At 52.1% G+C, this 14097-nt stretch overlaps 2 protein-coding genes across 6 annotated transcripts in view; one reads left to right on the forward strand and one right to left on the reverse strand.

Moving 5' to 3' along the window:
- PTPN1 (protein tyrosine phosphatase non-receptor type 1) overlaps window positions 1-5215 on the forward strand; it is a 63306-nt gene extending 58091 nt beyond the window's left edge. For both annotated transcript variants that reach the window (XM_019640951.1, XM_019640952.1), the window contains exon 9: window positions 1664-5215. In XM_019640951.1, coding sequence (XP_019496496.1) covers window positions 1664-1850 — 187 coding nt within the window. In that variant the 3' untranslated portion in view covers window positions 1851-5215. The remainder of the gene's footprint in view (window positions 1-1663) is intronic.
- A 1103-nt stretch (window positions 5216-6318) lies between these two features.
- The window catches only part of RIPOR3 (RIPOR family member 3), a 64998-nt gene continuing 57219 nt past the window's right edge, over window positions 6319-14097 (reverse strand). The window contains exons 16-24 of one of the 4 annotated variants that reach the window (XM_019640967.1): window positions 13159-13282; window positions 12443-12578; window positions 11672-11833; window positions 10989-11150; window positions 10295-10497; window positions 9289-9294; window positions 9100-9183; window positions 7800-7890; window positions 6319-7355 (exon numbers count right to left, since the gene is read on the reverse strand). In XM_019640967.1, coding sequence (XP_019496512.1) covers window positions 7252-7355; window positions 7800-7890; window positions 9100-9183; window positions 9289-9294; window positions 10295-10497; window positions 10989-11150; window positions 11672-11833; window positions 12443-12578; window positions 13159-13282 — 1072 coding nt within the window. In that variant the 3' untranslated portion in view covers window positions 6319-7251. The remainder of the gene's footprint in view (window positions 7356-7799; window positions 7891-9099; window positions 9184-9288; window positions 9295-10294; window positions 10498-10988; window positions 11151-11671; window positions 11834-12442; window positions 12579-13158; window positions 13283-14097) is intronic. The other 3 variants (XM_019640968.1, XM_019640966.1, XM_019640969.1) reach the window with 3 other exon arrangements.

Below are 14097 nucleotides of genomic sequence, written 5' to 3' on the forward strand. Positions count from 1 at the left end.
GATGAGTGCCCATTTTAACCCAGCGTTTGTATGCATCCTGGGAATTAGCAATTCTCAAACAAGCGTGCAAAGAGCTGTGCGAGCAGAAGTGTTTGTTGTGGCATCATTTACAATGGTGAGAAACTAGCGATGAGCTGATTGTATGGCCAGGGATTAGACAGACCCCGCTTTCTCCCTATGTTGGGATGCACTGCAGCTGTTTAAGAAGGGCCCTGGCTGTACCGACGTGGCCAGACATTGGAGTGGCAGCACCTGAGAAAGCGAGCTACACACAGTGTGTACCCAGGGGGTCCTCTGGCTAAACTGAGCATTAGAATCTCACCTGGGCACCTTGCTAAGTGTTGATTTCCCTAGTCCTGACCCATGAACCGGAGTCCCCAGGGCCTTTCATGCAACGGTCCTGATCACAGAAACACCAGATCTGGTCCTGGAGAGACTCTTGTCCAGTGGGGGCTCCCAGAGCACGTGCCATGTGATGTGCTGAGCAACAGCTTGGTGACTGCCCCTCAGTGAGGTCGTGCCCAGCTTTCCAGGGTCTCTGTTGATGTTCTCACGATGGGCCAGTTTGCTCCGTCTAAGGGCTCACAGAGGGCTGAGGATGAGAGAAATGGAGCTGCAAGTGACTTGTCGCGTTCGTGCCGTGTGTTATGTTTTCTTTATTCATTGGGACTTGTGTCTTTTACACTCTGTGTGTAAAGGTGGTGAGTAGGGAAGTGTGGATTTGGGTTCCAGGAAAAAATGGGGTTGTGCTAAGAATGTATGTGCCGTTGAGCACCAGTGGGAGCCCATGTGCACACAGGCCTCAGCCCTGCAGCCAGGACCTCGCCAGGCAGGCAAGGAAAATCAGGTGCTTTGTGCGGCCTCCTGTCTCCTGGGGAGGTGGTGCCGCAGGTGATCCTACCTGTCACAAGGTGTTGCTGGGCTGGAAAGGCCATGGGTGCACGTGTGAGGCTGGCTTTCTTGTGGCCAGGACCTCCTTGATGGAGGCAAGGGTGGAAAGGGGAAGGCCTGGGTTAGGACAGGAGCGGAGAAGGGCCTGGCTCCTCCTGGCCCCACGGGCCTCTGCTGGCCTCTCCTGAGACAGCCCTGGAGCAAGCACACTGCACATTGTCCCCACTGGGTCTCTGGCTCTCCACCATGAATGTCACTGCACACAGGACCTGGGCGAGGGTCCTCCCTGGAGGATTGCATTGGTGCTGGGGCTCGGGCTTGGGACGGGTGGAGTGGGCACAGGGGCAGTGGGAACGTGTGGTGTCTTCTACCAGCAGTGACAAAGGCCCCCTGTGTATCAGCATCCGTCTGGGTGCCTGGGGTGCCTGGGTGCCACATCATTGCCACACCATACCTTCAATCCCTGATTGAAGGGAACATTGTACAGGCAGGCCCCAGGGCAGTTAGCACATGTCTGCACCGGTGGCTGTGTTTCTCCTCAGACCCTTACCCAATCTCCGTCACTAAGGAGTCCACAGGTTTCCAGAAGCGCACCCTGGCTGTGAGGGCCACCAGGGTCCTTGGGGGTGCGAGCGGTGGGCAAGTGGGCCTCAGGCCGGTGTCAGCATTCCCAAGCTGTTTACACGTGGCTCCTTTTTTCCTGGAATAGTAACTTCCTGGCCGTTGTTTTCCCCATAGTGGGTGACCCATCTCTGCTCCTCTCGTTCCTCAGCACAAGTCAAGACACTGAAGTCAGAAGGCGGGTTGTGGGGGCAAGTCCTGCCCAGGGGGAGCCGTCGCCACCCGAGGAGGAGCAGGACCAAGCGCTGACTCACTGGAAGCCTTTGCTGGTCAACATGTGCATGGCCACGGTCCTCACGGCCGGCGCGTACCTCTGCTACAGGGTATGTTTCCACTGACCGACGTGCCAGCAAGACCACATGTACAGAAAGCACTGGCCGAGCCTGGCGGCAGCATCCAGTGCTGTGGAAGGATCTGAGCCAGTCTCAGAAGAAACAGATCAAAAGTCTTTAAAGTCTGGAACTGTGAAGGGCTAGCGAGAGAATTGAGGATTGATGCACTGGGGTTTTAAGCAGCCCTGTGGTCCCAAGAATACAAGAGTCTAATCTCAGGGCCTTAACCTATTCAGGAGTAAGTAGAGAAAATGCCAAATACATCTCTCTCTCTCTCTCTTTTCCTTTTTTTTTCTTTCTTTCTTTTTTTTTTGTGTTCATTTGTTTTTGGGAAAAAAAAATAGAATTACAACACATTGTTGTTTTTAATCTTTATAAAAAGCAGCTTTTTGTTATTTCTGGGGGGGGGAAAAAGACCAGGCACTTAAGAAACTGTCTTGTTACCCTTAGGTGGTGTGACCTGAGCCCAATTTCTATTTGGTTTCCCAGGGAAAGACTTCCACAGTTGCAGGAATGTAAATTCCTCTGGAGAAGAGGGCTTAAGGGTGTAGGATGCTGTCTCGTTCAGTCACTTCCTCTGCTGGGTGCACACTGAGCTTGCGCAGCGCCCGCCAGCTTTTCCATTTGAAGAAGAGAAATAACAAAAGGCCATCTCTAGACAACAAAACGCGGCTTGTGCTTTCGTTCAGGGTGCCCCACTGGTTTCCCATGGTTCATTTCTCCACCCATCCTGTCTTGTCACAGCCATCTCACCCCTGGCCTGCCCTCTTCGCCCCACCCCCCAAAACGGGCTTCCTCGATGCCCCTGCCTCAGGGTCAGAGGTCACCACAGGGTGGCCACCGGCTTTTCACCCTACCACTGAGATCCAGAAGGAGCAGTTTCCACTTGATTTGGAATATAAAGGCCATTTCAGCAGAAATCCACCCATGAGAACCATGTTGCTGTTAAAGTAAAGTAAGGATTAGCTTCCAGACTCTGGTCACGGAGCCGACCTCACGAGACTTTCTTATCATTTTAAATAGTTTACCTCTTTCCAGGCGACTGTCCTTGAGTTCATCAGATGGTTTAGCAACATGTAAACAGTTTTTTTTCCTTAGGGGTGATTTTTGGGAAGGGGTCTATTGTAAACAAAAACAAAACAAAAAATCAAAACCCCTTTCCCAGGAGTGGGTGAGTTGGGGGTGGGGTTGGGGGTGGCCAAGGTCGTGCGTGAGACTGCAGCTCCGCACGGTGGGTCTGGGCCCATCTGAAAATGTTTGGTTTCATTCCAGTTCCTATTCAACAGCAGCACATCATCTGACTCACCTCCACCCCACTACCCGCCTCTGCTCGTAGAGCCCGCACCCCACTAGCCGGGGTGCCTTGGTGGGTAAGGGCCCCACACAGCGTAGCCGGCTGTGACCCAGACGGACGTTTGCTCGGCACTAAGCCACCCTCCTGGGCTGTTGGTCTTACCCGTTAACCTTTTTCTATTTCCCCCCTCCACTTCCTTCAAGTACCAAATCCACAACCCATTTTTTTGAGAACAAAGGAGAGTACCGTGCTGCCGTGCTGGTGAGACAGAGGAAAGGTGGCCGGCGCACGTCGAGAGGCCGGCCTGGCCCAGTGCCCCCTCGGTGTGTCGCGGCACGTCCTGGCACGTCGCAGGCAGGCGACACACAACATCCTCGATGGAGACTGCGCGTTGTGAGCCTCTCCACTCCATATGTATGTTTTTATTTTTTCCCGAAAGGTGTCCGTAGTGCACTAGCATTTTCTTAAACCAATAATGTATTAAAACTTTTGATGTCAGCCTTGCATCCAAGGCTTTCTCAAAAAGTACAATAATAAAGCCTCAGGTCGTGCTGGGAGCGTGAAGCCTTGGCCGTGAGCCTGCTGCGTCAGACCAGTACTAGAAAGGACGGTTATAAGCGGTGGTTATTGCCTGACACTGTGGATAATGTGAGAAGAGGTTTGACATATGTTTATAGAACAGTGGGATAATATATAATGAACACTTGGATATTTAAGATACATGACGAGAGATACTTTGTCCCAGTTAGTCCCCTCCCCGGTTATCTGCTAGAGCCTTGTCCTCAGTCACCGCTTTCCCTGTGTGTATTAGAATGCATGCCCCGTCTTCTTGTGTCCCGATCAAATACCACGTGCTTGAAATACTTAGCTCTCTGCTCCCTGAAGCGCCCCCGTGTGCAAGTTCAGTCTGCCTTTGCATGATCAGATCATTACGTGGCTGTGGCTCCTAAGTCTGTTGCGGATCTGATCGTCTTTCAGCAATGGAGGGATGCTTTACAGCAACAGATACTTGCCTGATTCCTGGCATGACACTCTGGTGACTTCCTGGTGAGGCCCGGCCTGCCCTGGTCCAGCCGGGTCCCACCATAACTCAGACATTCCAAGGGATGGGAAGCCGTAGTCACACCTCACGCTCTGGACATTTAGGCAAGCAGGGTCCCCCACACACACACCTTTGGGATCAGCCTCCACTATCCCAAGTCCATACTCTTCTTGAGCAGACCGTGATTCGGAACCAAGGCAACTGTTGAAAACCACACTTGAAGCAACTCGGATGGCGATGGTCCCGTAGAATCAGCCTGCTGCTGTCTCACTCGGGAGGGCCCTGCTGAGAGAGGCATGTCTGCCCCGCCCTTGAACCCTGGGGACTGATGGTGCTCACTACTCTTCCTGCGAGGGGAACTTAAGACCTCCACATTAAGTGGCTTTTTTAACAAGAAAAAAAAAAAAAGGCAGCTGTAGCTCACGAGCTGCTCTTTTGCCAGCATTTTCACATTTTGCCTTTCTCGTGTTAGAAGCCGGTGCCGAGAAATTCTGTGGTGGGCACATTATAGAGCATCGCCCCGCAGAGCTTTGGTGAGGTGTGGGTAAGGCTGAAGTGCCAGGCTGGAAGCATTTTTGAGTTGGCTTGTTTGTTTGTTTTCAAAGTCCTGTATATGTATGTAGTAGTTTGGGTGTGTATATATAGTAGCATTTCAAAAATGGATATACTGGTCTAACCTTGTATCCTTGGAAAACAGATGGCTCCCCATCTGGTTACATATGTTAGAGAAGTAGCGAGCTGCTCTACTATATGCCTTAAGCCAATATTTACTCAGCAGGTCATTCTTTTTTACAATGGCCGTGGAATAAACCATTTGTACAAAAATAAAAACAAACAAAAAAATGAGGTGTTTTGGTATAATACCTTTTCAGATGTGTGTATACGTGGGTGCATGACGGGGTCGGGTGGGGGGCGCGTCTCAGGGTCTTCTGTGACCTCACAGAACTGTCAAACTGTACAGTTTTCCAACTTGCCATATAAATGATGGGTTTGCCTTTTAGTTGCAACAATAAAAAATTTTTTTTCTAAAAAATATGGATTTGGGGTGCTTCCCATTTGTTTGCTTAATGGGCCTAAACCAGGATGGACAACTGTTTCTTTCCATCCCTGCTGATGTGAAGCACATGTTGTCCATCAAGCAGGGTTATGTTTCCCATATCTAAGGATCTGAGGGCCTCCTAAAGTCGTGAGCGCCTCTGGGCCGGGGCATTTTCCTTACTGGGGAGTGTGTTTAACACCAGGCCTCAGCCCATCTCCTTCAAGAACAACAAAACCCACTTTTGGAACGTATAGGACCCTTGGATAACTTAACAAACCTACACAAGTCGTTTGAAGAACTGTTTAGACCCCTAGAACATGTCCCTTCGCCAACTACCCGTAAGACACAATGGTTACCACATCACAGCATCTCCGTGTAGTCACATTTGTAGAATTGACGTGGAAATAATGAGATATGCAAAATTCGTGTAGTCTTCCTGTTGTCTTCCTTCTTGTACAAGAAATGTACAAAATTAAATGTAAATCTCCCCTAATGTGGATTTTTTTTTACGTTTTGTTTTGAAATAATTGCAGACTTGCAAAATATTGCAAAAGGCGTACAAAGAATTTCCTTATGTCCTTCAAGGTTTTGTAACATTACAAAGCTGGCTGCTGAGGAAACTGTTTATGCTTTGGCCTCCTGGTAGGATCCATGGAACTAGGAAACAAACACAGGCGTGCAACGCCCCGTAGAGGACGGCGGGGACCAGCATGGTGTTGTCATGCCCACTGTCACCTCAGCCTGTTTTCACAAACAAAAATTGGCATCTGAGCTTTCATGAAGAGTTGGAATACCAGTGTGAGGAAAAAAGTAACTGAGTTTGTAACGTTGGAGTGGAAATCCAATGAGGCCAAAGGTCAGACGTGGGCCACTTTGCATGGTGCCTGGATAGGAGAGGGCACCTGGGGAGCCTTCAGAGAGCTCATGCATGAATACTCTACGTCCCCATCTGTCGGAGAACCTGCCTCACGGCATCCCTGGTGAGACGGTGCTGAGGAACAGGAGGGGTGACTTTTTCCCCCAGTGGGGTGTTTGGGAAAGCAACCACTACTTTTTTTTCAGGTAAAGTGAAACACCAATAAAAACCTTTTTTTTTTTTAATTGAAATTTCAGAAAATTGAACATATAAACAAAGCAAATAAATACTCAGTTAAACTGAAAACCACAAAATATATACAGGAAGTTTAAATGAGAATGTTTAAGTTACAAAGTTCTCCAATCCCATTGTTGATAGCCACATTCAAGCCCCAGGTTATCTCGACATTATTAACACAAACAACTCGGGACACATTTGAGTTTTTTTAATAGACTTAAATAGGAAACTTTAAATTTTCTTTAAGGCAACATGCTCTTCAGTGAAATCCTTCACACCAGTTTATGGCTTCCGAGGCAATTAATTTAATGGGCCCTAAGTTGACTTGCTTCAAAAGTTGGATTCTGTTTTGTTTAGGGAGGTCCAAGTGAATGCTTTTACTGATATGACACTCAAGTCTTCTTTCCTTTTCTCTGTTGAACACAATGAAAATAAGGGCCACGGGCAGCAGGCCACCAGCAGGCATTTGGGCCACAGCTCAGGTTAAGAGTGAATGGTAGAAACCCTGGCTCTGTGCCCTCCCACCTTCCCCAGCCCTCCCAGGTGACAGCTCGCTGCAGTTGAAATGTCCAGGCCTACCACATTCTCCTTACCAAGGTCGTCTGCCCACTGGCCTCCAAGCCTGGTCCTGTTTGGCCTTGACTTCGTAGCATGGCCGGCTGGGGCTGACCCAGCACTACATCCAGGAGGTTAGACAGATTCTCAAAACCAGAGGCTGATGGTTTGAAGTGCAGCCTCGTTCTGCTCCTATTCAAAAGTCCCACTTGTGTCCTGGGGCTTTGTAATTGGTCCAGAGACTCAGGGAGCAGCTCTGGTCGGCTCACACTTCTGGGGGCGGGGGGAGCACACAGCACGCCCTCACCCACAGCTCTGCCCCTGTGTTGAGACGGCAGCAGCAAAAACAAGGATGCCAGATCGGTGCTCATCGGCCGAGGCTTTTTAAAATATCGTGATTTCAACGTCTGCCTCCTGGCAAAAAGCATCTTCTCTTTGTTCTGAGCAAAGTTGGTTCATCTTCTCAAAAGCGAACCTTCCTTTTTCACCTGAAATGTTAAGGCGATCTGTCACTGGATTGGACCCTGCCTCGACGCCTGCTCTGGCAGGCTAAGGTGGCCTTAGGGCTTACTGATGCCTGGGTCTCAGGCGTCCCTGTAAAGGGCAGGGGCGGGGAGCATTTGGAGGCCCTAACTACCCCGCTTGCCCCTCCGTCCAAAATGGAGTCGACTGAACCTGAATCGTGTGCCTTGCATCTGCTTTCATTCCCGGGGAACAAACTGAAGTTTAAGAAGGAAACAAAGCAATTTTTTTGCCACATCACCATGGAGGAAACCTGCTTCGGCCAAATACAGTTAAACGGGTTGGTAGCAGTGCCCATCTGTGTGCTATTTTGCATCTTTCGAGAGCTGGCAGTGGCCGCTCGATCACAACCCTTCTAAGGACCCAGGATCCCTACTGCACAGCACATGACATTTGACGCTGTTCTTTACCAAATGACAGCGTGGCTTCCCGGGCTGCCGCTCGCACGGTTTCCAGGTCAGATTGGCACAGGCTGGCGATCTGATCGATGCTTTCAATGCCCTATTGGAGGTGCAGGGAGAGAAGGTCCATTAGGGGACATTTTAAGTAGTAGGTGGAATCCATTTTTACAAGCTCTGCGGGACCAGCCCTAGCGTAGTCTGTGGGGCCTGAGCCCCTCTCTCTTCTGAAAGCTACCAGGTTTCTTCTGTGGCCTCGGGTTCATCGAAACCACCATTGGAAGCATCTCACCGTTTCAGTCCTGACTCCTGCCAGCAAACCAGGCCAGTAGCAGTGATATGGGCACAACTTCTGAAAGGCCCACCTCGACCTGTTTCCCTGTGGATCTCCCTACAGCCTCCCTGCTCTCCCAGCCCTCCCCTCCAGGTCAGACCAGGAGGGGAGCAGTCAGGGCCCCAGCTTAGGCACCCCTGACCCCTGAGGCTGCTCTCCTCCAGGGCCAAGGACCAGAGTGCACTTCAGTTCCTTCCACTGGGCGCCCTTCTCTCTTACTGGTTATTTGATTATAACCAGATGGACCTAAAATTTCCTGTCAGTTCATTCCAGAATGAATGGGGTGAGTTTAATCTGTATTGGACGATGTCTCATCTCGTAAATTGGCAATTATTGTTTTAAATGAGAATTCTAAACGCAAGTGGGGTTGAAGCTTTATGCACAAAGATGCTCATAATGACATAATAAATGGATGATGAACCTAAATTTCCTACAGTATGAGAGTGGGGGGGAGGGTAGGTTAAATTAAGGTATACATTTGATAGACTCTTCCTAAGGAATTCCAAAGCACCACCAGTCTAACACAAAAAGTTCTTATTTTGTTCACTGTTTTTAAACTATATTTAATATTATCAACAATTTTAAATGCTCACACACACCCACCAACAAAAAAAAGAAATACATAAAAATGTCAGTAGCTTCTAAGTGTCAGGATGATGGGTAACTTTTACATTTTTTGTGTGTGTTTTACTCTCTTTTTCTACAATGAGCTGCTTGTGCTGTTACAAGCTTTTAAATTGATATTAAAGCGTATAATCCAGGAGCTCAGAAGTAAGTCCCTGAGGCCAGCTGCTCACTGTGGGCGGGTCCCTGCTGGTGGAGCTGACGCCCCCTCGTCTAACACCAGCGCTTCAGCTGCTTCTTGGCCGGCGGTGATTTCCTTTTCTTGGTCCCAGTGGAATCATTTTGAAATGAACTAACTCACGTGAACCACAAGCAGGCCTGTCTCTATCACCAGCAAGGACAGGCTGAACTCACCCTGAGATGCCTTAGTGCCATGCACGCAGCTTGCTGGAGCTTTGCATCATTCTCGGTCAGGGCGTTGGTGTAGAAGAGCAAAGCCTGGGAAAGAGGGCCGCGGTGAGTGAAGGCGAGGGTGCCGAGAGCAAAGTCCACGGTGCCCACGCTGGTCCTCCGACTGCTGACCATCAGTCAGGCCCTTCTTACCTTTCTCTAAACACAAATCAGGCCGTGATCCATTCATCGTTGGGCCCGGTGCACAGTCCAGAGATGTAGACTACAGCATTGTTTATCTCTAAAAACACTGGTGTCTGGGCTGGTGTAACCAGAAAGCTCTTTTTGTCTAAATTTTAATGTGTATGAAATGCATCCTGAAACTGCTATCTAGTGAAAAGGCTAAATCAGAGAAATGAGATGTCCAACAAGAATTGAACACACACAGGAAACTGTCCCCAGAGGCTGCAAGCGGCATGGCCGCTGCCTTGGGCCAGAAGGAAAAGCATCTCTTCCTCCATCACCCTCTTCCGGTCACAGCTCTAAGCCCGCCCCATCAGTCACAGGACCATAGCCAGGTCACTTCAGATGGAGGATAAAGCTGGCACTTCACAAAATGGCTGTAAGCAATGGTGGTCTGCCTGGCCCTGGGTGAGCCCAGGAGACTATAGTGAGCCGCCAGCATGGCCCTTCTCCCCCCTCAGGAGCTGGTACCCTAAATCTAGAATAGTCACAGGTCCAGGAACCTAAAAGGCAGAGGGGTCCAATTTCTTGGGTTTCAAATGAACCAAACCGTGAACCAACCAACCAGCCCCACGTCAATTGCAAGTCAATGAGGATGACCATTGGAATTCTACGAAGCATTCTGCGTGCAAGTGACATCTCAGGGACCAAATAGATACTTTGCTTTAGAAACGCTGAGATGAGTAATGTAAGTTTGTGGCGTGCAGTTCTGTGGGCTCCTCAGGTGGATGGTCTGGCCACCGCAGCCCAGCCCAGCTCCCTCCCCAGGGCTGGTGGTGGCAATAGCATGAGGAGAGCTGTGTTCATGTTTGGATCTCCTCTACATCCAAATATCTTGCCGTGAAAGCAGCCCCCAGTAGCTCATGAGCCTTTGTATTTTTTCAAGAAAGCCTCCCTCCTTCCCTCCACCTCCCCGCAACTCGCCCACCTGCAGCCGGGGGGACTGCCCCACCCCCACCAGGTCCGCAATCCGTACCTTTTCCCGAAAGCTCTTGTTCTTGGCTGCGCTGGCCAGGCTAGCGCTGGCAGCCCTGCACACCCTCGGGGGGCCGTCCAGCTGGAGCAGCGCCCAGGCCCGTAACGTCTGGGGCAGGGGCTGGAGCTGGCCCAGCCGCTTGCCCTGCAGCTTTCTGACCGTCTTGGCCTGCCCTGTGCATTGCAGCTCCTCAACGAGTGTTACTGGAAGAGACGGAAGAAGTGGGCCCAGGGTCCGCACTCTGGCTGTGGTCAGAGTCGGCTGCCGGTGTGTTTGTCCACTGCCATTAGCCTTGAAGAAGTGAATCCCGGAGCAAGTGTACGTGATTACCAAGGCCAAGTCTGGATTGGTGTCAGAGGAGCACCCCCCCCCCCGAATCTCCAGGAAGGCTTTCTAGCAAGGGATCGCAGACACCCTGAAAGTTAAACCCCAGCCCATCCAGGGACTCTGCCCAGCTGAGAATCACTGTCGTCTCCAGTCCTGACCTCTGTTCTGTACTCAGTAAAACCTCCTTCCCCTGGACCTAATCTCCCTCTGTGGAGGAGTCGAATTAAATCAGGGTTCTAACAGATAGCTGGAGGGGAAAGACTCAGTGGTTCTGAGAAACTGGCTCCAAACAAGGCTCAACGGATGGAAGTCACCTTGTCGTCACTGTGTGGCTTTGAGGCCACCTGCCACCGCCCTCAGCCCCTACCTTCCTTGGTGAGCTGGGCGAAGTGCTTCTCCAGGTCTGAGACGCTGTGCCTCTGCAGGTAGCTGTGGAACTGGAACCAGGTGACAGTCTGTTCTTCAGGGAGCCCGGCACAGGGGAGCAGCCCGCCGCAGCTGACCACCTGCTCCAGGAGCCTGCGGCACGCTGGCAGGACACAGGAGAAGCCGTGAGGAGCAACTGAGACCCTGCCCCTGGGAGCTTCTGTAGTGTGGCCAGGTCAGCCTAATGGCCTTCTAAGGGCACGTGGTGGGAGCTGGGGCCGCCTGGGGGTATGCAGGTTACAGAGCCACTGCCTGGAGTGTGACTGTCACCCTTCAGTTGTCACCAGAGAAATGCTCTGCCTTCCGAGGAAGTGTCAAGACACCTTTTTTGGGTAGATAAAGTCCTGCCTATCTTCCTATAAAGGTTCTTTCTTAACACTTTTAAGGTTCTGGTAAAAGCTATGGAATCTGTCCCCAGAAAAATGCACCAACCCACTAATGTTTGCAGTTTTAGGGGTTCACAGACTACTCCTTCGTCTCCCCAGTAACAGGAGGGGACTTGTAGTCATGCTAAGAAATGGCGTCCATTTGATGCCATGAAGGCACTTGCGGAGGCGGGGCTCGGGCCACTGTGACAATGATGGAGTCAGCACAGCGTCTCTGTGGGGCAGCGAGGGCCGTTACCTATCTCCAGTTGTCCAGGGTACTTGCCCCTGACTCTGTGCAGGAACGTCTTCTTGAGCTGGCTCAGGAGTGTCGCAGCGGGGCAGGCCAGGACCCCGCCGGGCTCCACGCACGCCCTCCACAGCTTCAGGCAGACCTTCCTCCGCGCGGCCTGCGGAATGACTGAAAGCCCAGGCTCAGAAAGCTGACTGCGCGTGAGGAAGAGGAAGACTGGGGGCCTGAAGTTGGGGAGCTGAGGGGTGACACACGGTGTCCTTTCTCCACACTCCAGTGTGACACGTACGTGACAAGCAGCTTTACCTCTAAACACCCTATGCAGGGGACCACCCACAGCCTTCACCACAACCTAGGGCAGCTATGGACAAGGGGGGTCCCACGGTGGGGGGGTCACAGGCAGAGTTGGGGTCACAGCTCCTGTTTATCTGAGTGCATGCTGTGTGCCTGGAGTGTGTCCTGGGGACTCTTTCATTGAGCCCTACCCAGTGGCCTTCCCATTATACAGATGGAGAAGCCGAGGCTCAGAGAGGTAAATCATTTGCCCAGAGTCACACAGCATACCAAGCACGTGCTGCTCACTCCAAGGCTGTGTGACCCCCCTTCCCGCCCCCACAGTGCGTCTCTGAGCCCAGCCCAGCCACCACCCCCAATCGCACCCCTGGGCTCCAGTTAACTTCGGACATCAGGAAGGAAGACGAGGTCCCCACTGCACTTCAAAGCCCATCACTTCATGCCATTCACACAGGCAGCCCGTGGTGGTGGGTAGTTACTTACTCTCTTCAATGGACGTCGCCTTGCCAACCTTCTCAAAATCAAGCGTAGAAAGAGTCTCCAGGATCTGCTTTTGCTGCGCGACTTCTTCCAGAAGGCTTTCCTGGACCACCCTCGACAAGTTAGGAGAGGCCAGTTTCTGGAAGCAGCCACGGTGCTCCGGGTTAGCGGACACGCCCTCCGCCAGCCGTCATGACGGTGCCCCCACCTGCCCTGTGCCCACCCTTCCCATCCCAGTAGCAGCTCCCTGGCTGTCCCCTGGGGACTCCCCCTTCACCAAGGTGGTTGAGACGATGGAGCTGCCGGGGGCCTCTGCCTCTGCCTGCCTGAAAGTGCAGCCAACCCACACAGGAAAGCAGAGCTTAAGAGAGCGAGAGGCCCCGTCATGATGACCTTCGAGACCCTGATCCAGCTGGGCCTGAAGCCCACCTCGGGACCTGTCAACTCTATGAGCCAATAAGTTTTCCTTTCGGCTGAGCCAGTTTGGATTGGAGCTCTGGCGTCTGCAACTGAAAGAGTCGCAGCTATTGCCTTTGATTCAGGGCTTGGGCTGCACCTTCCACGGAGGAACGTCCTCAGTCTCATTGGCTCCAAGGTACGGCCTCCCGCCCCTGCGCCATGCTCACCGCCACCTTCAAGACCAGCCCTTTGCAGAGAGAACTTCCCCCCCTCCTGGCCCCCCACGAGCCTCTCCCGCTTCACCCCAGTCCCTCATCCACCTGCAGCAGAGCTTTGCAGACTTGGAGATGGACCTTGAGCAGCACGTCCAGCTCAGGGGCGCCAGCTGTGAGCTCCCGGGACGACTCTTCCAGCGAGGGCAGCGGCGACAGGGTGCTGTCCTTTCTGAGTTGGATGGGGAAGAACTGGGTGACCGTTCTGGTTAGATAAGAGAAATCCCTCCCTCCCTGGAGAGCTCTGACCAGGGAGCCCACTCCAGGTCCCAGGGAGATGGAGTTAAACCGAGGGGAAATCTAAGACAAAAGGAAAAGCAGCAAAAGGCAGCAACAACTCAAAACAGGTGTGAGGTGGCGTGGGCCTGGGGAGTAAGCAGCTGCAGTTCACACTAACCCCTAGCTCTGGGACTCTGGCCAAGTCTGCCTCCCCTAGCCTCAGTTTACTCATCCGTGAAGTGGGGACAGGCTCGCCCAGCTCAGGGCGGTGAGGGGCAAGTGCCTAGCCAGCGTGCCTAGTACCGTATCCTCTCCATGGTAGAGGGTGAGCCTGAGGCCTGGGCAAGGGCAAAGTGACACCATCACGTTGGGTGGAAGTACCACGCCCTCCCCTGGGACTGAGAGAAAAGGCGGAGGAGAAATCGGGACTGTGATACGTTTCTGTGCTGTGGAGCTTTGGGTACAGGAGAAGCAAACTCACGATGGATCGTGTGTAGGGCAGGTGGGGGCTGCCTAACGGAGAAGGAAAGTGGTGTCGTAGGTGAGGGCAGATGGCTGTGCAGAGGGGACGGGGAACATAGTGCTGCTGGTTGGTTAGGTCAAGGTCGGAGGCTCTGCTGCATCTTCCATCATTATTTTTAAGATTCAAAAAGAAGCCCATTCATTGTTCGGAGCGGAAAGCTGAGGGCCAGGCGGACCTATTCTCACTCACTCAGTGGTCCCTGAGGGTCTGCCCTGTGCCAGGCAGTGGGCATATGGGTACAAGAG

The sequence above is a fragment of the Hipposideros armiger genome, unplaced genomic scaffold, assembly GCF_001890085.2.
Source record: "Hipposideros armiger isolate ML-2016 unplaced genomic scaffold, ASM189008v1 scaffold_54, whole genome shotgun sequence".
Classification (NCBI taxonomy): domain Eukaryota; kingdom Metazoa; phylum Chordata; class Mammalia; order Chiroptera; family Hipposideridae; genus Hipposideros; species Hipposideros armiger.